Genomic DNA, 22,625 nt, shown 5'->3' with positions numbered 1-22,625 from the left:
CGCACGTGTACACATGCACACACATACACCATGAAACAGAAGAGGTGAACAAAACAAAAGACAAGATTAAAAATCCCCGAAATGTTAAATTTTGGGGCTTACATGGGAGTAGGAATAATGGCGACAGAATTCTGATTCTCCTTTGGGCAGTTTTAAATTCCTGTCTCTTAATCCCAATCAGAAAACAGGCAGCTGGTGCATCTCTTTGTCTCTCCTTTCACCCCATTTCTTCTCTCTTGTCCTTTGCCTCCTTGCAAAACCAAGTATGGATTGGGAGGCCAGGAATAGCAGAAGGGAGACAATCTTTCCCCCTCTTCCTTCTTCATATTGCTTTGGGCCTGTATTTTCCCACCTTCATCTGATGGAAACACTTTCACTCTTGTTTCTGTCGTATTTTGCTATAATTTGTAAATTCATGGACAGAGTAGGTATCCTTTTAAACATCTGAATTTTTAAAAGGAAAAATTTACAAAGTTGATTATTTTAAACGTAAATTAATGAATTCTCAAATTCTCCAGGTTTCTAAGCTAATCAGCTATTTTCACTATACCTGGGCAAAACTGCATCCGAATTCGTATTAAGTGGATTTGCAGGATGAAATCTAAATTTACCTCTTTCACTCTCATTTAAGTCCAGAAAAACAAAATGAATAAAAATCTATACAAAATTATTAAATACTCAGGGAGGGTTTGACTAAAGAGCGCAGGTTTAGAGCAGCGATTCCCGCAGTGTTCTGAAACTCAAAGCCAGTAACCAATGCCAATCGGTAACCCTTTCCATCCCTTACTTACAGGATAATAAAGGTAAAGAGCAGGAGAGGATAAAAAAGGGTTACATTTCAAAAGAAAATATAAATCTTAAAATGGAAAAGCCATCGGAACCTCACAACGCAGATTACGTTGGAAAAGAACAAACCCAGGTAGAGCGTGGAACTTTGCAGAACCTCATTCTGCTCCCGGACCCTGGCAGCTGACACTGGGAGGACTCCGCCTCCAGGAACAATCTCATTGGAACTCACCTGCCCCTTTTCCGCATGCGCACAACGGGCAAACACTGCTGGCTCTTCTCGTCGCCTTTCCCACCCCCGAATTCCGAGCTCCTATTGGTTCGCTTCACGGGGCCGCCCCTTCGGTCCACCCAGTGTGGAAGCCGCCTCGGCGCTCCGCCCTCCCTGCCGGCAGCGGGCCGCGGCGCAGCCTGCAAACCCCGGCGGCGTGTGGGGATGGCGGCGACGGCGGTGACGGTTGGCAGGCTACTGCGGCTCCGCGCGGCCGGGGCCGAGGGACACTGGCGCCGGCTGCGTGGCGCGGGGCTGCCGCGGGGCTTCCTGCAGCCCGCCTCGGCCGACGGGGATGCGGCCCAGAGGCGGCAGGTGGCTCACTTCACTTTCCAGCCTGACCCGGAGCCACTGGAGTACGGTGAGCTAGCGGCTGCCCTGTCCGCTCCCGCGCAACCCAGACTCCCAGGCCCGCGGGAGGTCATAACGGGTGCCGCCCTGCCTGTTCTGGGCGGGGTCCGTCGGGCTGACCTCCTTGCATCCCGGCATAATCCCTGCCCTGCCCTCCGGAGCCTTGTTCTACCTTAGGGTCTGACTGTGATTTCCTCCTTGCTACATTTTTGTGACTACTCAACCCTCGAGAGGCAGCCCCTCGGCACCCTCGAGATGGGTGACAAGGCACACCAGGTGTGCAAGGGCCTGGGGGTGGAGGGGTGGTGCCAGGGACAGCCTCCCTTTCTCCGTTCTCTATCCTTGCTTTCCCAAGTGCCCCCCGACCCCCAGAGTTGCCCCAGCTTGCCCATTGCTGGGCCACAAAGTACAGGCATCGGTATGTTAAAAAAATAAATAAATAAAGCGCCCCTCCCCTTTTTTTTTTTGCTTTAGTAGGTAAGAGAAAACGGAGGGACTAAAGTAACTGAATTGATTTCCCCAAGGTCACAGAAAACATCCAGCTTCCTATCTGAGCCTAGTACTAAGCTTGTGCTGGGCTAGGCTGCCACTTAGCCAAGGAGGGGTAAGCGATGTAGGTGACGATGTAGGTGATGGGCAGAGGAAGCCTTCAAGTGCTTCCAACGGCAGCAGACACGTAGCACCTCTCACGCCTCACGGTATGACAGTTGCATAACATTTACGGTTTCTTCTGCGAGTTTTCTGTAATCTCCAACAGATCCAGTGTCTATCATCAGAACATTGGAAACAATGAGAAAACAGCTACCTTTTCCTTGGCTAATAACTTCTCACATGCTAGAGTTGACATTTTGGGAAGTGTGCCAGTATTTGCTTGTGAGTAATAAAAATGAACATTTATTGAGCACTTACCACAGGCAGGCATGGGCTGAGAAGTTTACATTCATCCTCTCATTTGATGCTTAGGACAACCTTAAGAGGTAGGTAATGTTGTTATTCCCAGTTAAGTTAAATGAGGTCTTGAGATGGTTTGTCCTGGATTACACAGATAAGTTAGTGGTAGCATCAGCTTTGGAATCTAATTGTTCAGATTCCAGAGCTTCCATTCTAAACGATGTGCTAAACTGCATGTGGAAACTATTTACTACGAGGTGTTCCGGTTCTGTGAAATAGTAGACACCATAAAGGCGAATAGCGACTTTTTCTATTCAACAAGATGGACCTTGAATTCTGTCTTCAAAGCAAAGAAACTTTAGCCCGATACTTGAGAAATAGAGCATAGGTCTTCTTAACCTCCTTCCATAATTACGAAATTACTAAAACTTGAGTAAAATGATAATAAAATGTTTGTTCTAATTATAACAATAATAAAAGCATATCACAGATATTTTGGATAATAGAAAAAAGCAAAAAAAGAAAGTAATCTCACCACCCACCACTGTAAATATTGCTAATATTTTGGGGTGTATCCTTTAAGTATTTCCTTTCAGTTTAGTGGAATTAATGTATTCCACTAATAAAATGAGTGGAATAAAAGTTTCCCCTAATTGTAGTTTTAATACAGATACAATTTGCATTATTTAATCAGAAGCATTTTCCCATATTGTTATATAGTTTTTGTAACCTTCTTTGGAAGAAGACATGTCCTGGGAATTCCCTGGGCGGTCCAGTGGTTAGGACTCCATGTTTTCACTGCCGAGTGCCCAGGTTCTATCCCTGGTTGGGAGACTAAGATCCCACAAGCCATGTGGCATGGCCAAAAAAAAAAAAAAAAAGACGTGTTCCGTCGAGCAGAAACACTGTATAATTCAGTGGTTAAAATCTTGGCTCTAAAATCAGATTAGGCTAGGTTCCATCTTCACACTGTTACCTATAACTTTAAACTCATCACTTAGCCTCCATGAACCTCAATTTCTTTATAAGGAGTTAATAATATCTAATTTGGAAGGTTGTTATGAGGACTAAATAAGGATAACGTGCATAATGTACTTAACACAGTCTCTGACTACTAAGAAGCACTCGGTAAGTAAATGGAAACTTTTAATAATTACCTTTATGCTTTTGTTGTTACAGTTTTGCTGTGTTGTAAATAATGCAGATAGAAACATTTCAGGTATCTTTTACTGTATCTGAGATTATTTCTTTAGGATAAAGTCCCAGGGATAAGATTTCTGATTCGAAGATATGAACACTTTAATGGATTTTTAATGCATAGTTCAAATTACCAGTTCATACTTCTATTTGAGGTGTGAGAGTGTGAGTACTGGGTGTCATGCTAAAATCACAGGTGTACTGTGATACTGTGATTTGTAGTAAGAAATACATATTTGGTCTTTGTTCTGTTCCTGGCACAGAACTCTTGAAAATTCGCATGATGAGAGCAATAAAGGTGTCTTTAGTTATGTTACTGTTGACTTTTGGTAAAGCCCCTAAGTCACCTAAGGACGGGGGCTGGTGACCCATGTGCTTAGAGGTTTGGAACTTTCAGTCCCACCCTTCTGACCTACCCTCTGGGGAGGGTAGGGGTCAGTGAATTGCCAATGGCCAATGATTTAATCAATCATGCCTAGGGAAGTCTCCCTAAAACTTCAAAGGACAGGGTTCAGATGGCTTCGGAGAGGGAAATCCCTGGTGGTCCCATGGCTAGGACTCTTGCTTTCACTGCCAAGGGCCTGGGTTTGATCCCTGGTGGGGGAACTAAGATCCCACAAGCCGCGCAGTGTGGCCAAAAACAATAAAAATTAAAAATTAACCCTCCCCCCGCCCCAAACAGACAGCTTCTGAGAGAGTGGCATTCTCAGAGAGCAGGGAAGCGCCTCACCTTCTCCCACACGCCTTGCTCTATGCAGCTCTTCCATCTGGCTGCTCCTGAGTTATATATAGTTTATTATAGTTATGATAAACCAGCGATCTAGTAAGTAAAATGTTTCTGGGTTCTGTGCACTGCTCTAGCAAATTAATCAAGCCCAAGGAGGAGCTGTGGGAACCTCCCATCTTAAGCTGGTCAGTCAGAAGCACAGGTGACAACCTCACTTGGTGTTGGCATCTGAATTGGGGGAGGGGCGGTTTTGTAGGGCTGAGCCCTTAATCTGTAGGAGTTGAGATGAATTTTAGGACACCCAGCTGGTGTTGCAGACTTGCTTGGTGATGTGTTAAAAAGACACATGCACTTTGGAATTGGTGTCAGAATTGTATGTGCTCATGCGTGTGAGTGTGTCTGCAGCGCGCGCTCACACACACACACACACACACACACACACACACACTCGGGTATTTTGTGTATTTTAAAAATTGTACACGGGGTTATTTCTTCTCTCAGTGCTAATGCTGTCTGCCATTCTTGAGCAGCTGCTCTGTTCCAGGTGTTGTGGTAGACATCAGTCTGTAATTCTCACAGTAACCTTGTGAGCTGGAGAATATTATGCTCATTTTACAGATGAGAAAATTGAGGTGTAGAGATGTTGGTGGCCTGCCCGAGTCTGATAAGCAGCACAAGAATTTGAACCCAGGTGTGTCTAATGCCAAAGTCTCCCACACGTACTGTTGTACATACTAATGAAGATACCTATTCTCTCTCTGCCTTTCTATGTTACTGTCTCTCTGCCTTTCATGCGTGCTACAGATAACTTTTATTCTTTTATTTTGGCTATTTTGACACGTGAAACGGACTCCTTAAATAAAGTGGTGGTCATGGTCAACTCTGAGAAGGTGACATTTAAGCTGCACGGTGAGGATTGATAAAGGAATCACCTCTGCAAGGACCAGAGTGGAAGCTTGTTTTCCAGGAAGAAACAAGGACAACCAAGGGTGAAGGCCCTGAGGTGGGGTGAGATGTGCTGTAGGAGTCGAGAAGGCCACTGTGGTCGGGGATGTCCTGTGTACGGGACAGTAGGCAGCTTTCAAAGATCAACGGCATAATGAAGAATCTTTGTATTATGGGATGACGGCCTTCTTGCCAGTATTAGAATTTTTAGGGTTGGGAACAGTGTAAGCAAAGAGAGGTTAGAAAGCATGGAGTTTATATGAGGAACAGGAAGTAGTGAGTTTATTTGGAGGAGAACGAAAATGGGTGGGAAACAAGTTAGGAAAAGTAAATGGAGGCCTCTAAAGCTAGAATAAAGTTTGGGGAGAAGGAAAGATTGAATATCTCTAACGTGCCTTTCACTGCGCCGGTGCATTACATATAGATTCAAATGTGGTTCTGTGGGCGGTGGAGGGCCATTGAGTGTTTTTAGGCAAGAAAGTGACCTGAGATGTCCTTGTGTTATATTACTGGGCAAGTTTATAGAATGGATTGGTGAAGGGAAGGTAAAGAGGCAGAGAGATGCGTCAGAGAGATATTGTAATTGTCCACATGAGGAGCTTGAACTTGGTGAGTGTCAGTGGAAATGGTGGCATGTTTGGGAGGCTCTGGCACCGTTTTGCATGCAGGGGCTCAGTCAGGGGAAGGTGTATCGAAGGTGACTTGACATTTTCAACCTGGGAGGCTGAAAGGATGGTCAAGTGGTGGTCGCACTGATAGAAATGAGGGATGGCAGAGGAGAAGCACGTTTTCAGAGAGGGAGAGGGTGACTTAAATTTTGGATGTGTTGAGATGTCTTAGTCCTTTTGGGCTGCTGTAACAAAAATGCCAATAGGGCTTCCCTGGTGGCGCAGTGGTTAAGAATCTGCCTGCCAATGCAGGGGACACGGGTTTGAGCCCTGGTCTGGGAAGATCCCACATGCTGCGGAGCAACTAAGCCCGTGAGCCACAACTACTGAGCCTGCGCGTCTAGACCCTGTGCTCCACAACAATAGAAGCCACAACAATGAGAAGCCCGCACACCGCGATGAAGAGTAGCCCCCGCTTGCCGCAACTAGAGAAAGCCTGTGCACAGAAACGAAGATCCAACACAGCCAAAAATAAATAAATAAATAAATAAATATATTAAAAAAAATGCCAATAGACTGGGTGGCTTATAAACAACAGAAATTTATTTCTTATAGTTCTGGAAGTCCAAGGTCACAGCACTGGCAGATGATTCAGTGTCTGGTGAGGGTCTGCTTCTTGGTTCTTAGCCATCTATCTTCTCACTGTGTCCTCACATAGTGGAAGGGGTGAGAGAGCTTTCTGGGGTCTCTTTTGTAAGTGCACTAATCCTATTCATGAGGGCTCCACCCTCATGACATACTCACCTCCCAAAGGCCCCACATCCAAATACCATCACATTGGGAATTAAGTTTCAACATCTGCATTTGGGGGGACACAAACATTCAGTCTCTAGCATTGGCAGTGTTGACAGAATAGAACACTCTGAGTGAGGTAAGGTGGTGTGAGTTCTGATCTGGCACCAAAACAACTACGTCACAGGTAGAAACCCTTGGGGCCAGAGAATTCTCTCCAGGTCTCTTTTCCTCATCTTCTTTAGAATTGCCCTCAGTGAATGTCCTTCCTCTTTTCTCCTCTTACTCTGTGTTTCCTGTGCTGACTGACTTTATCATTGCTCATCCAAACCTCTCGTGGTACCCCACAGAATGAAGATAACGATGAGAGCGGACACTTTGATCTGTGCTCACCGTGTGCCAGGTGCTATTCTGGGTGCCTTTCGTGTATCGATTCATTTAATCCTCAAGTAACAGTGCTGTGATAGAGAATTTGAGCCGCACTTTACAACGTAGCATTGTGACATTGGCCATGTGTGTTAGTTTTCATAAGCTTTTTTTTCCTCATTTGCACTGCCTCAGAGGGTCGCTGGGGGCACTCAATAAGATAATCCATACAATTACTGGTGCCTGACACCCATTGTGCTAGAAAGGTCTCCCTAATTAGGGGAGAGGGAAGGTAACCGGTGCAGAGTAGATGCTCCCTAAATATTGGGACATTTGATAGTAGTTATCTCACTGAATTCTCACAATAGCCCAATGGAAGTAGGATTTAGGGGATTAGATACATAGAATGGATGAAAGGAGGACATTCAAGGATGCCTCCTTGGTTTCTGGCTTGGGCACCTGGATGCCATCTAGTGCGGTTTTTAAAGTGGAAAGACTGGTTTTGGGAGTGGACATCAAGAGTTCAGTTCTGTGCTGGTTGAGTTAGAAAAGCCCAAGACACCCAAGTGGAGAACTGACAGCTGTTGGATATAAAAGCCAAGAGCACAGAGGAGAGGTCTGGATTGGAGAAACCCATTTGTGAGTAACCAGCAATATAGATGGATTTAAGAATCATAGAGACTGAGTAGATTAGGGCCAGCAAAGGTAAGGGAAGCGCCGCAGGTTGTCATACCATGGGCGTCATGCGTTGGCAGATGTTAGCATGAGCCCACCTCACCCCGAACTGTTAATTTCTTCCTTTTCGTGGATATGCAGTAACACGGGCACCTTCAAAAGGCATTTGCGTTTGGAGACCCTTCATTTACATTTCAATATAAAATGTTCTGTCCCTGTTACTTGGATTCTCCCCGAAACTTACTTTATGGGGTAGAGGTCGGGACACCCTTTAATAGGGGTTAGGATGGGGTAGAGGTATATACGTGGCTCCTAGCAAAAGATTCCTGGAGAGTAGGGTATCCGGAGGGGTGGAAGAGGTTTTGCTGGGGGAAAACAGGTAGCTTCTTAGGCATCCTCCCATTTTACAGTGTGGTTCATGCCAGATTATGCCATGGAAATCACACATGCGTCGTGCTTCAACAGGCGTGTACTGCCTGTCATGTATGTGTCAGGCAGTGTGCTCAACGCGGGGGTTTCTAAGAGGCACACAACGAGGAGGGGCTGTGATACACAGGTCTCCACCAGGGACCAGGCAGCCCAGAGCAGAACCAGCGCTGGATGTGTTGGTGGAAGCTTCGTTTTCCGAAGTAGACCCTAATCCACGTCTTAGCTGTGTATTTATTTGTATTTGTTTGGGGTCTAAGTGTAGATACACTTACTGTCAGCATGGGCTGCTGTTGACCTGGGTTATTTCTGGATGCTGCTCCTGGGGCACCCGTGTGACCCATTAAATCTCAGGTGCTCTAGCTCTGCTGATGGCCTCTCTCTCCCTTCAGTGCTACCCCATGCTGCATATGGAATGGTTACTCAGAATAACTGAGTACTGCTCATCAGACTGGTACTGCAGTACTGCCTCTCCCCCACTCCCCTTGGCCTGGAATTTGTCTTTGAATTGTGACACTGGTAGATTTTTTCCTATCCCATTCCTTTGTTTTTAAGTGGTTGATGAACAATTTGCTTTGTCTGTTTTTTAATTTTTTTTTTTTTTTTTTTTTTTTGCGGTACGCGGGCCTCTCACTGCCGTGGCCTCTCCCATTGCGGAACACAGGCTCCAGACGCGCAGGCTCAGTGGCCATGGCTCACGGGCCCAGCCGCTCCGCGGCATGTGGGATCTTCCCGGACCGGGGCATGAACCCGTGTCCCCTGCATCGGCAGGCGGACTCTCAACCACTGCGCCACCAGGGAAGCCCTATTTTTTAATTTTTAAGAAACAGCCTCATAGGTTTATTTGTTCAGCTGTTCACTCAACAAATATTTATTGAGCACCTATTGCATGTCAGATACTGTTGTAAGGGCTGAGCACATAGCTCTGATCAAAGGCAGTTAAGAACCTCTGCCCCCTTATGTTCTATTGTGTCCCTTACATCCCAGCAACATGCCACTTTGTCTTTGCAGCAATGATGATGACCTGGTTTTTAAAATTTTTTATTTAAAATTAAAATTTATTCTTTTCCATTATGGTTTATTAGAGGATATTGGATATTGTTCCCGATGTTATACAGTAGGACCTTGTTGTTTATCTATTCTATATATAGTAGTTTGTATCTGCTGTCTACTCCTAATTTATCCCCCCCTCCACTTTGGTAACCATAAGTTTGTTTTCTTTGTGAGTCTATTTCTGTTTTGTAAATAAGTTCATTTATAGCATATTTTAGATTCCACATATAACTGACAACATGTGATATTTGTCTTTCTCTTTCTGACTGAGTTCACTTAGTATGATAATCTCTAGGTCGATCCATGTTGCTGAAAATGGCATTATTTCATTCTTTTTTATGGCTGAGTACTATTCCATTGTATATATGTACCACATCTTCTTTATCTATTCCTCTGTTGATGGGCATTCAGGTTGCTTCCATGTCTTGGCTGTTGTAAATAGTGCTGCTATGAACATTGGGGTGCCTGTATCTTTTCAGATTAGAGTTTTCTCTGGATGTATGCCCAGGAGTGGGATTGTAGGATCACATGGTAGTTCTATTTTTAGTTTTTTTAAGGAACCACCATACTGTTCTCCATAGTGGCTGCACCAATTTACATTCCCACCAACAGTGTAGGAGGGTTTCCTTTTCTCCACACCCTCTCTAGCACTTATTATTTGTAGACTTTTTAATGATGGCCATTCTGACCGGTGTGAGGTGATACCGCATTGTAGTTTTGATTTGCATTTCTCTAATAATTAGCGAAGTTGAGATCTTTTCATGTGCCTACTGGCCAGATGGTGACCCGGTTTTTCACAGTGTTCTACTTAGGACAGTTTTGAGTAAGCAGCTCAGTTCCAACCATAAAACCCCATTTTACCAATGGGTACCCTTTAGCTTGCATCCTTGGCTTGGGAAATTGCACGCTGTGTATATTTATGTTCATTTTGTTATAACTTTTTATCCTGGAAAAGAAGAGTCGTCAGTCTGGCTTTGAAATTTTGCAGCCAGTTATTGATACTGGTAATTGTGTGATTTGGCAACTGGGTTTAATAATTTTGCAGTGGTGTTCATAGGCCTTTTTCTTTTTTCCTTTTTAAGGTCTTACCAGTGGCACAGCTTTGGTTAGACATGCTCCAGGTGTGCTTATCTTATCATGAGGGAACTTTAGGCATACTTTATCAATAGTTTTTGGTGTAACCCCCAGGAAAATAAGTAATTCTAAGGAAAATAAATATTTAAATGATGTTACCTCTGAATAACTTGTGATTTCTTTCAGACCCATCCATAAATCACACTGCAGATTAAAAAAGAATCACAAGTAGATGTTGTTCTACTAAAAATTGTCACTTAAAGCTTTTAAAAGCATCTAGTAGAATAGCAGTTAATCCAAAACCCCAAAATTCTGACTTTGTTTGAAAAAAAAAAGTATTCAGGAGGGAAAGATTATGTGTTCACGTGGAAATATAACCTTTAGATACCCTTACTTGTAAATTATTTTCATACAAGATGAACAAATTCTTTGTGGTTATCAAGCAATACTTTTCAGATTCACTCTGTTTGATTTTTATTATTAAAGTCTTTGCTTCCTCCTTACTGGAAACTTGCCAAGCAGCAGTGAAATGAGATGTCTTAGAGGCGTTCAGTATTAATTCAAACGGTCAGCAGACTTGAAATAAGTACCAGTTTAGATGTTTCGGCAGTTTCATCCTCCCTAGAGTCTTAGCTATGAAAATCCTCATTAGATTTTCCTAGATAAAAATCTTACTTTAGGAAATGTATGAAAGAGGTGAAGGAGTGGGAATGTCACGGTGGTTGGGAAAATAGTTTACCCTAAACGATTATCATCTGATGCTGGGCACCAGTCAACCCTTCTAAGAGTTTTTATAGAATGGAGAAGGATTTAAGGAAAGTATCTATTAAATGGCTTAGCCTTTAAGAAAAATACATTATGAAGTAATTATGGACATGGGGTGTGATGGTGATATGACAGTGATTTCTTGAATAAATTCCTATTCTCTACACCAGAAATAAGAGTAGAACCAGGCTTTATTCTGGGCTCAGAGGGCATCAGGGCAGATCTGACTGGGTATCGCCGAGACCTGTAGCCTGGGTATTAAACAGTGTGGAAGGGATCAGAGACAGGTGGGAGCCCAGAGCTGGACAGAGAATCAGAAGGCGGGGAAGATGGAAGGTTGCAGGTGTCCTAGGTCAGAGCCTGCTGTGGAGCCAGGGCACTCCAGGGATGGGCCTCCAGGAAAAGGATGACTGATCAGTCAGTGTCTCTGGGCTGCAGGGTTGAAGGCAACAGCAGTCATGGTTGTGACCCACCCTGGGAATCAGACCTTGGCTTTTGGGATGCACAGGCCACTGGGGTTCACAGAGGTTAGATGGGCCAGTAGTCAGGGTAGGCAGCAGGTGTTGGAGGGATTTGATATCAGCATGGCTATGGGTTAAGGTGCATGGATCAGGCAGTAACATGAAGACGGGTCCTGTGTATCAGAGAAGGTTCAGGCAGAAGCCTTTTCTGCTCTGAGTAGTGCTTTTGTGGATGATCTGACCCTACAGTTCTGGGACGATTGTGGGCACTGGGCAGCACCGAGGCTTAAAGCAAAGCCCTAAAATCATGGTATTTCTGAATTCCAACATTTGGAACTTTATCACATAAAGCTTTATACCGCTCAGAATAATGCCAAGGTCCAGATGAAGGCCACATTCACAGACCAGAGTCTGACAATTAATGCTAATATTTATTCAACACTCACTGTCTCACGTACTGTTCTAAGTGCTTTACATGTATTGTTCCATTTAATCCTCTCAGCAACCCATTTAGGGAGACAGAGATTGGCTCACAGAGATTCTGCTTGAGCAATAAGAAATAGGAAGGGCCAAGCTGGTGTGCTTAGGCATGGGGTTATAGAGTTCTCCATACCCCAGCAGTTCTGGGCACTGCAGCTTTTTTAGCCTTCCTCACTGTTCTGTGGCCCATGACCATTTGTTCTTATTGGCACATTTAACACATGACATTGGTCACGTGTATTTGTTATGGCTTATGTTCCTAAGATTCATCCAGGGCGTCTTCCCAGACCGCTACCACTCTGGCTGCTTCCCTTTTCTGACTTTCCATAGCTTTTATTTATTGTCTACACACATTCGTTCAACTTTGTCATGTTCCTTCCTCCTTTTTTTATACTCGTTTTAAAATTGTTTAATATGTTTAAATTTTGCCTCTTCAACAAGTGTCTTAAAGTTTGTATTGCTTTTGTATCCTCTACAGAGCCTGCATCATTGTAAATAATTCAGTAAATTTGCGCAATATATTCTATACCTTTCTTTCTACCTTGACTTTATTTTTTTTTAATTTTGTTAAATTAAATTAAGTTAAATTTAATTTTTTTGGCTGCACTGGGTCTCGCTGCGTGTGGGCTTTCTCTAGTTACAGCGAGCGGGGTCTACTCTTCGTTGCAGTGCGTGGGCTTCTCATTGCGGCGGCTTCTCTTGTTGGGCAGCATGGGCTCTAGGTGCGTGGGCTTCAGTAATTGCAGCATGCGGGCTCAGTAGTTGCAGCACATGAGTCCCAGAGCGCGTGGGCTTCAGTAGTTGTGGCACATGGTCTCAGTAGTTGTGGCTTGAGGGCTCTTAGAGTGCAGGCTCAGTAGTTGTGGCACACGGGCTTAGTTGCTCCACGGCAGGTGGGATCTTCCTGGACCAGGGCTTGAACCTGTGTCCCCTGCATTGGCAGGCGGATTCTTAACCACTGTGCCACTAGGGAAGTCCCATCTACCTTGACTTTAATTAAATTTTAATCAACAGTTAAACTGGTTATTTTTTACATATGTTACAATGCATGAATTTTCTTTTTTTTTTTTTAATTTTCACAGGGCAAACTCAGAAAATGAATCTCTTCCAGGCAGTAACAAGTGCCTTAGATAACTCACTGGCCAAAGACCCTACTGCAGGTAAACTTCCTTTGTGCTTGACTGTGGTAGTTGTGTTAATTCAGAATTGAAGATTTGCTAGAAATATTTGTCTGGAGCTCAATGGGTAACATTATATCTACTTGAAATTTTTAAAAGACCTGAACAAATGCTTAAGGCTAAATAATCAAATTATGATATTTAAACACATTTTTTAATCCTCTTATTATGAATTAGTTCGCACGTATATCTGGCATCATTAAGTTAACTTTCTCCCACAGTATGTGTGGTCCTTATATTACATTAATACCTTCTGGGTTTTTTGAATAAGTACTGCTGTTTCTCTAGCATGTAGAAAAAAATGGAAAATACCACTTCGTTCAGCTATCTATTTATAAAATGAAGGTTTGATTCTGTGCTTTCCTTTGGGATACGTTGTCATTCAACTTGTAAGATTTTTTGGGAAATAACTGTAATATTTATAATTAACTTTATAAGTAACTTTATCTTATTCAATTAAATTATTGATCTAAAGCCAGTTGTCCCACTGTGTATTTTCTACATTTGACTGACTTGACTTCCTTTGTATATTTAGTGTACCTTGGGTTTCCACTTGGGAATCTCTGGTTTTAAGGTCAAGTGAAAAACAGGTTCATTTTTAGGAGGAAGTGAGAGCTGGACTAGTGGATGGTTAGACCTTCCTTTGTTTTGACCGAGAATGACTGATGTAGCCCCGTAGAGAAGGGTGAGTTATTTTCCTGAGGTCCACGAAGCCGATGAGGTGCCTTAATGGGACTGGAATTCAGCTTTGTGAACACCCGTTGTTTGGTTCTCTTTGCCTTACTACGAGGTGCCCCTCAGTTTTCACCTATACTATTCTTTGCCTCGTTCCTTACATCCGTCATACTTGCCTCCTTTCTCTTTCACGCAATCTGCCACTTTCCTATTTGTGACTGTTCTCGCAGCTTGAAATGCTGTTCCTTTAGCTCTTCGATTGCTGACTCTCATTGTATGTCGTGTATTTAAAACAACAACAACAACAACAACAAAAACAAAAACTCTGCTCAGGGACTCAGGAGCCTGGCGTGTGAGTCACAGGTCTGCCTCTTGCTTTCTGACTTGTTAAGTTACTTTACTACTTTTCTGGCCTCGTTTCCTTCATGGGTAAAACAAGATGAGATTCCAGATCTGTGTTTCTTTCTCAACTGGGGATTTTAATCCCCCCTCCTCCCCTCACAGTTAATAATGTCTGGAGACAGACTTGAGGCTGTTACAGCTCTGTGTGGGGTCACTGTCATCCACTGGATAGAGACCCGGGGTGCTGCTCTGTGTCTGCAATGCACAGGACAGGCCACTATGACAAAAGAATTAACCAGTCCAAAGTGTCCCTGATGTCGAAATTGGGAAACCTTGATTTAGATCTGTGGTCCATTCCTGTTTTCTAATTGAAAATGTAAACATTTAAATTACTTAGTTCTCATTGTTAGTATCATTTAGGGATTATTAAATACAATGTGTTTTTTAAACATTGTTTTTCAGTAATATTTGGTGAAGATGTTGCCTTTGGTGGAGTCTTTAGATGTACTGTTGGCTTGCGAGACAAGTATGGTAAGTTAGTATCTTTATATATGAACAGTATTCCTGTAGAACTTTTACTTAAAGATCTTGAAAATACAAAGTTTGCCTGTTGAAATGTTTGCCGTATCCTTATTGTACAGATGGGTTCCTTTCGTTTCCACGGCCACCCACAGACTCCTTTGGCTTAGATTTCTCCAAGCGTGTTCTAACTGTAGCTTCCCTCTGATCTAGTTCATATTATACATATTATAGATTCCAAAATAGTCTTCATTAAATACACTGTTTGTCATGTCCTTCATGCTCTGGGAATCTTTGACCTCTTATTGCCGTCTACCTTAGCCGCTTTCTTTTGTTTTTTTAAAATTAACTAATTAATTAAATTTAGTTGGCTGCATCAGGTCTTAGTTGTGGCACATGGGATCTTTCATTGCAGCACGCGGGGTTCTCCCTAGTTGTGGCGTGGGCTCAGTAGTTGCGGCCCATGGACTTAGTTGCCCCGTGGCATGTGGAATCTTAGTTACCCGATTGGGGATCAAACCCACGTCCCCTGCATTGGAAAGCAGATTCTTAACCACTGGACCACCAGGAAAGCCCCAACCCCAAGAACATGGATTACTCTTTTTTGCTGTTTTTTGTTTTGGCCACGCTGTGGGGCGTGGAGGACCTTAGTTCCTCGACCAGGGATTGAACCCACGCCCTCTGCAGTGGGAGCACAGAGTCTTAACCACTGGACCGCCAGGGAAGTCCCCTACCTTAGCCCATTTCAGTCCCATTGCGTCTAGTTCAAGGTTCTGCCCTATTGGTCTCTGTTAATAGATTTCATCTTCTATTATCTGCAATAGGATTCTCCAGAGAAATCGAACCATTAGGATATATCTATGTGTGTATAGATATGTGTGTGTATATGTATTATATATCTGTATCTATCTATATTTATACTTATATCTATATTTATACCTAGACTTATATCTATATTGAGAGAGAGAAAGTGAGAGAGAAAGTGAGAAAGAGAGATTTATATTTTAAGGAACTGGCTTACACCATTGTGGGGCTTGCAAATCTGAAATCTGCAGGGCAAGCCAGCAGGCTGGAAAACAAGACAGGCTTCAGGACAAATGTCTTCTTGTTTGGGAAACCTTAGTCTTTTCTTCTAAGGCCTTCAAGTGATTGGATGAAGCCCATGCACATTAAGAAGGATGATCTGCTTTACTTAAAGTCTACTGATGTAAATGTTAATCACATCTAAAAATACCATCACAGCAATATCTTAGACTGGGATCTGACAGCCAGGCACCATCACCTTGCCAAGTGGACACCTGGCATTAACCATCACATTATCCTTCCACATGTTTCATCCCCACCAATCTGTGCCTTTTGCCTGGCATTGATCCATTTCCGCCTATTGCTTTCACTCATTTCATTTGCCTCAGACTTAAAACCATCATAGAATGCATATTCCTCTGTAAGGAATGTGTTTCAACCTCTTTCTGTTACGGGTGACTTTGAGGTGCTTTGACCTTTCTTCTTTTTCCTCACCTTTATCTAATGTGGAAATCAAAGCAGTTAAGTTTGGGGTGGAGCTGACATCTGCCTACTGTCTGACCTTTGCCGCTGCTCTGTAAATCTCCTGTGTGCAGTAAGGAGTGAGGGGCCTTAAGATTTTTTTTTTTTCTAACTGTTGTTCCTTCTTGTTGCACTCTTCTCTGAGGTTATACTTGCATCCAGGAAACCACAGTTGAATCCGGGAAATCAAGTGTCCCATCCCACTTAGCAGGAACTCTCAGGTTGTTCTTTTCCCTTCCTTTACAGCAGTTTCATTTTTCTGGGTCCTGTCCCTCTGCTTTCTCCTAGCTGTCTATTTTAACAGCTCTTTAGAGTTTGAGATACTTGGACCAGTCTCAGCTATCTCAAACTGTCTCAGTTCTCTCCAGCTAATTCTGACTCCTAGAGATTTTAGATCGTAAAAAAGAAATTAAAAACCTTGGGCTTCCCTGGTGGCACAGTGGTTGAGAGTCTGCCTGCCGATGCAGGGGACGCGGGTTCGTTCCCTGGTCCGGGAGGATCCCACATGCCGCGAAGCGGCTGGGCCCGTGAGCCATGGCCGCTGAGCCTGTGCGTCCGGAGCCTGTGCTCCGCAACGGGAGACGCCACAACAGTGAGAGTCCCACGCACCGCAAGAAAAAAACAAAACAAAACAAAAAAAACCTTCATACATTCGATTTCAAAATGCATATGCATCGTAGAAAATTTGGAAGATGTAGAAAAGCGTAAAGAAGAAAATAAAAATTGCCCAAACTACCAGAGATAACCTAGAGAAAACCACTGTATGTATCTTGGTATTGTTGACACTTCTAGACATATTTGAATATATTTATATATATTAACTAATATTTAAAACATAGAACTATGCTTTTTTTTTTTTCCTTAGGATTTTCATCTCTGTTTACATTGCCCATCTGTTCTTGCATGCTGTCTACTTTATCCATTAGAGACCTTAGCATATTAATCATTTAAATTCTCAGTCTGATAATTCCAGCATCCCTGCCACGTCTGGTAATAATGCTTGCTCTATCTCTTCAAATGTGTCTTTTGCCTTTTGATGTGCCTTGTAATTTTTTTCTTGATAGCCAGACGTGATGCACTGGGTAACTGCTGTAAATAGGCCTTCAGGGATGTGGTGGTGAGGTGTGGGGAGAGGGCAAGTGTTCTCTAATCCTAGGATGAGGTTTGTCTTTAGTGAGCCTGTGCCCCTGGACTGTGAACTTCACAAACATTTCTCAGTTTTTTCTCCCTGCCTCAGGTAGGACGGGGTTGCTAGAGTGAGCTGGAGTTGGGTATTTCCCTTCCCCCAGGTCAGTTAGGTTCTGATGATACCCAGTAGGTTGGGCTCTGGTTAACTAGTTTTATATGACTATTACTTAAGGAGGGAAGTGCTCTGGCATATTTCAGAATGGTTGCTTGTTCACTTCCCTTGCTGGAAGCACGAGGGGGTTTTCTCCAACATTTACTGTGGAAACCTGATTGAGCTCCTGGAGGTAAGCCTCACAAAATTGTGGGGAGCCCCTGCAACTTGGTCCCTGGAGGTTTTAACTCTCAGGCTTGTCCACACAGAACCTCCAGCAATTCATCAGTTACAGCCCAGGTTTCCTGCCCCAGCTCTGGAAAGTTGAGATTCCCTGCATTCACCCATCTGTCTCTCCAGTCTTGGGGAAAGTGGTTTGCCCTATGTCCTCACCTCTCTAAGGATCCAAGAAGAGTTGTCGATTTTAGTCTGTTGAGCTTTTTACTTGTTAGGATGGAGTGGCGACTGCCAAGCTCCTTACATGTGGGACTGGAAACCAAAAGTTAGATTACACTTTTTAAAAAATAATTAATTGTGTCTGCGTTGGGTCTTCATTGCTGCGCACAGGCTTTCTCTACTTGCAGCGAGCGGGGGCTACTCTTCGTTGCGCGGGCTTCTCATTGCGGTGGCTTCTCTTGTTGTGGAACATGGGCTCTAGGTGCACGGGCCTGCTCAGTAGTTGTGGCTAGCCGGCTCTAGAGCACAAGCTCAGTAGTTGTGGCACACGGGCTTAGTTGCTGCACAGCATGTGGGATCTTCCCGGAGCAGGGCTTGAACCCGTGTCCCCTGCATTGGCAGGCGCAGTCTTAACCACTGAGCCACCAGGGAAGTCCCAGATTACACTTTTGTAACTAGTCTTATCTGTATCTACGCTGAGCAGTTTCTAGCCCTCACTGTTTTGCCCTGCCTGAGCCAGCGTGGTGGCATGCCACGTGCTTTACAAAGCTGGCAGGTCTTCTGTTGGCTTCTGCCCAAGTTCTCATCCAGGACATTTCATTCCTGTCACCTGTGCTCACACACTAGCGACTTCCGAGTTTCTATCTCTGGTCTAGACCTCTGCCCTGAGCTTCATCTCTGTGGATTCAGTCCCCCACCCCTCCACAATCTTCTCCTCGGTGTTCGAGTCCTTTTAGACTCAGTGTTTCCAAACTTTTCAAACTCAGCTGAATTTATTATATCCTCCAGCAAATCCATGCCTCCTACTACATTTCCTATCTTGGTGAGTATACCACCATTCACTTCTCTCTTTCTCATTCTCCATGTCCAGTCAGGTCCTACAATTTTATCTTCAGAGTTTGTCTTTTTTTCTTTTTCAATTTAGAATGTTACTTTTACATTTTAAAAAGAAATGAATTTATTTATTTATTATTTGGCTGTGTTGGGTCTTCATTGCTATGTGCGGGCTTTCTCTAGTTGCGGTGAGCAGGGGCTACTCTTTGTTGCGGTGCGTGGGCTTCTCATTGTGGTCGTTTCTCATTGTTGCAGAGCACAGGCCCTAGAGTGCAGGCTCAGTAGTTGTGGTGCACGGGCTTAGTTGCTCTGAGGCATGTGGGGTCTTCCTGGACCAGGGCTTGAACCCGTGTCCCCTGCATTGGCAGGTGGATTCTTAACCACTGCACTACCAGCAAAATTCCTAGAATGTTACTTTTAAAAATTTATTTTTTACTTTATTATTTTTTTATTGAAGTATAGTTGACTTACAATGTTGTGTTAGTTTCAGCTGTACAGCAAACTGATTCAGTTACACATATATATATGTGTAAAAAATATATATATTCTTTTCAGATTCTTTTCCCTTACAAGTTATTACAAAATATTGAGTATAGCTCCCTGTGTAGAGTTTGTCTTTAATATGGCCTCTCCTTTCCGTTCTCACTGCCCTGGAGTTTCGTTTCAGATCCCTAATCATCCCTGCTCGCACAGTTTCACTGCTTTTCTTAGTAATCGCCCTCCCTTCAGTCACTGCCTGTTGCCAGTGTGCTCGTGCTGAAATGCACATTTCTTGGCAGAATATGCAAAAGACTTTGAGATCTGCTCCCTCCCTACATACCTGGCCTCATTCACTTTATTCATTAATATTGAACTATGGGACGTTTTCCCTAAGCCCTTGTGTTTTTCATCTCTCTTCCTTTGCACATGCTATCTGGATCTCTCTTCCCCATCTGATTCCCTGGGAAACTCCTATTTCACCGTCAGTCACTACTTTATCACTGTCCAGATTTTACATCTTTTACATATTGCAAATTATTGTAATTGTCTTCCCACGAGATCTCTGTACCAGACAACTTCTCAAAGGAAATAGACATTTAAATCGTGGGTTCATCCCTAGCTCCTAATATAGCATCATGCAGTACTTATTGAGTGAATGTTGTTGAGTGTATTTACCCCTCACTCTGTCACCAAGACAGTGGCTGCTGCCTCTGAAAGGGGGTTTCCTTATCTCCCTTTAGTGATTTTTAGTTGGTCTGATTTTCTTTAAAAAGAGCTTAAAACAGGGAGAAACTAGCTCTCACTAGAAAAACTCCACTGCTCATAGAAGGTGCTGGAAGATTTATGTCTGCATGACAAAGGGTTGGGCTAATTAACAGCTAAATTAATTCTTAGCTTTATTGTCAGCAGCTGTTGTGAATTTTTACACTAGCTTTAGGACTATGAATTCAAATTTTGAATAATTCCAGGTTGATCAATACGAACAATGAAATCACCACCACTTTCTCTAAGAGGAAATGAGCTTCCGTTTTCAGGAGTGAAGAACAAAGGAAATGGTGAAGAGAAATCTATCCAAACAGAACTTTTTGTATATTTAAGAAATAGCACATCTTTTAAAAATAATGCTCTGCTCTTTTGAGTATAGGCTGAGAATTTTAAGCTATACACAAGCATGCTTGGCTTGGTAGTCTCTCTCTCTCTCTTTTTTTTTTTTTGTGGTACGCGGGCCTCTCACCGTTGTGGCCTCTCCCGTTGCGGAGCACAGGCTCCGGATGCGCAGCCCCAGCGGCCATGGCTCACGGGCCCAGCCGCTCTGCAGCATGTGGGATCCTCCCGGACCGGGGCACGAACCTGCGTCCCCTGCATCAGCAGGCGGACTCTCAACCACTGCGCCACCAGGGAAGCCCGGTAGTCTCTTTTTGAAGTTAAAAAAATTTGTATTTACTTAACTTAAAAAATTTTTGAAGTATAGCTGATTTACAATATTGTGTTAGTTTCAGGTGTACAGCAGAATGGTTCCGTTGTACATATTTATATGTACAAATCTATATTTTTTTGATTCTTTTTCATTATAGTTTATTACAAGATATTCAGTATAGTTCCCTGTGCTATACAGTAAATCCTTTTTGTTTAAAGACTTTGTATTGAAAAGAATGAAAAAGATTATGCTGATATAGTTGAATACATTGCATTGAATGACATAGCAAGCAAACCTCTTGTGAGGGATTGATTCACTTTCTGGGGAGAGCTGGATGTTGAGAAGCGCTCAGCCAGTAGGTGGCAGCCTACACTTTGAAATGAGACTGTCTTGGTTGGCCTTGTATCAGTACTCTGGAACTGCAGAGAAGGGTTTTAAATTCCACCAGAAGGGAGAATTTGAAGGATTGCAGGTTACTGACATAATATTGTGACGTTGAATACTACTTAATATTAAAAAGAAGGAACTGACTCATTAGGGACAATGCTATTAAAAAAAAAGTAGGGGAGGTAGACCCCTTTTGTACCCCAGGTAATACAGATGAGTGTGAGTTTAGCGTCACCGAACTGCGTTTCTCCTTCCTTGTCCTTTGACAGAACAAAATAAAGAGAGTGCTCGGAAATTGAAAGTAGAAGAGAGTAACCGCATAAACACATGGCATTTTTAAGGGGAGGGGATCCCTTGGTCAGGAGCAATGGTGGGGACTGGAGGTAGTTCTAGGGAAGCAGGGGATGGGGGAGGGCCATTAACGGCAGTTGATTTTGAGGGTAGGGTGTGATTTTATGTTGAATTCCACACATCCTTTCATTTATGTAAGTCACTGAGACGGAGTCTGCACGTCATGTACAAAATCTGCCCTCATTATTGTCATTCTCTGTATGAGGCAGTGTTTGTGTATGTTTTATTCACATAAGACTTTGGTGTGTCAGGTTCAGGGCACGTTTTTATTTAACACTATCCTGTACTGCAGTGAATGTGGCTGGGCTGTGGTCCCCAAGGCGGTATTTTGTTCCACTTATTGGAGGAAACTCAGGTGAGAAAAGGAACAGCAGAGGCTTTGCTGAATTAATCTACAGGCCTAAACGTCTGCCTTTTCATGGGATTTGATGTTTTTCCATTACTCTCTTCATTCCTGTCCACCACGACTGTGGCCTGTTGTAGCAGCTTGGGAAAACGAATATAACCGCTTACTTGTTTTCTTATGTAAACATCAGAGAAATTGTAAAACCAGATACTTTAAGACACTGAATTCAGGAAGGAAAACTAGGACAAGCATGTGGAGAAGGCGGGTTTTTGTCTGTAATGTGCCAATATTTGGGAGTTGACTTTGGGCCCCAGTATCCTCATCAGTAAAGTGAAAGTACACGTTTAGGTATTCTTTATGCTTTTATCTTTTTAAAAAAGAGGAGCACATTTTCTTTATGCTTTAATTTCCTTTACATTTAGAGGTTTTATGAATATAACAATTGTTATGTCATCTTAGAACCATGGGCTACATTAGGCACTTAACTTTCTCTCTTTTTTTTTTCAATTTTGTTGGAGTATAGGTGATTTACAATGTTGTGTTAGTTTCAGGTGTACAGTGATTCAGTTATACATATACATATATTCATTGTTTTTCAGATTCTTTTCTCATATAGGTTATTACAGAATATTGAGTAGAGTTCCCTGTGCTATACAGTAGGTCCTTATTGGCTATCTATTTTAGTATATAGTAGTGTGTTTCTTAATTTTCTCTTAAGAAATCCCTTTTCCAGTATGATAAGTTTAAAATGTGGAGGCTGAAGGCAAAATCTTTTGACAAGTCTTATACTTTCACCAGAATTAGGAAATGAACATCTTCAACAGAAAAAGTGACCTTGCATTATATGTTCCTCCAGCAAAGAAAGGGTTACTTGAGTAATAATCACACTCTTGTATTTTCTGTCAGGTTCCACTGAATAATGGTAACCTGTGAGATGGGGTTTGGCCTCTGGGCAGTTGAAACTAATTTTAGTGAAAAAAAAAAACAACAAAAAAAAACTTGGTAAAC

At 43.0% G+C, this 22,625-nt stretch overlaps 1 protein-coding gene across 6 annotated transcripts in view; it reads left to right on the top strand.

The window, feature by feature from the left end:
- Positions 1–1,171: 1,171 nt before the first annotated feature.
- Positions 1,172–22,625, top strand: part of BCKDHB (branched chain keto acid dehydrogenase E1 subunit beta) — a 293,140-nt gene continuing 271,686 nt past the window's right edge. Inside the window, exons 1-3 of one of the 6 annotated variants that reach the window (XM_067702710.1) lie at positions 1,172–1,418; positions 12,951–13,028; positions 14,526–14,594. In XM_067702710.1, coding sequence (XP_067558811.1) covers positions 1,223–1,418; positions 12,951–13,028; positions 14,526–14,594 — 343 coding nt within the window. In that variant the 5' untranslated portion in view covers positions 1,172–1,222. Of the gene's footprint in view, positions 1,419–4,801; positions 5,227–12,950; positions 13,029–14,525; positions 14,595–22,625 lie in introns of those variants that run through there. The other 5 variants (XR_010933848.1, XM_067702711.1, XM_067702709.1 and 2 more) reach the window with 5 other exon arrangements.

Source organism: Pseudorca crassidens, chromosome 13, assembly GCF_039906515.1.
Source record: "Pseudorca crassidens isolate mPseCra1 chromosome 13, mPseCra1.hap1, whole genome shotgun sequence".
Classification (NCBI taxonomy): Eukaryota; Metazoa; Chordata; class Mammalia; order Artiodactyla; family Delphinidae; genus Pseudorca; species Pseudorca crassidens.
The sequence above is the reverse complement of the archived record's forward strand: the minus strand, read 5'-3'. Positions and strand labels throughout refer to the sequence as shown.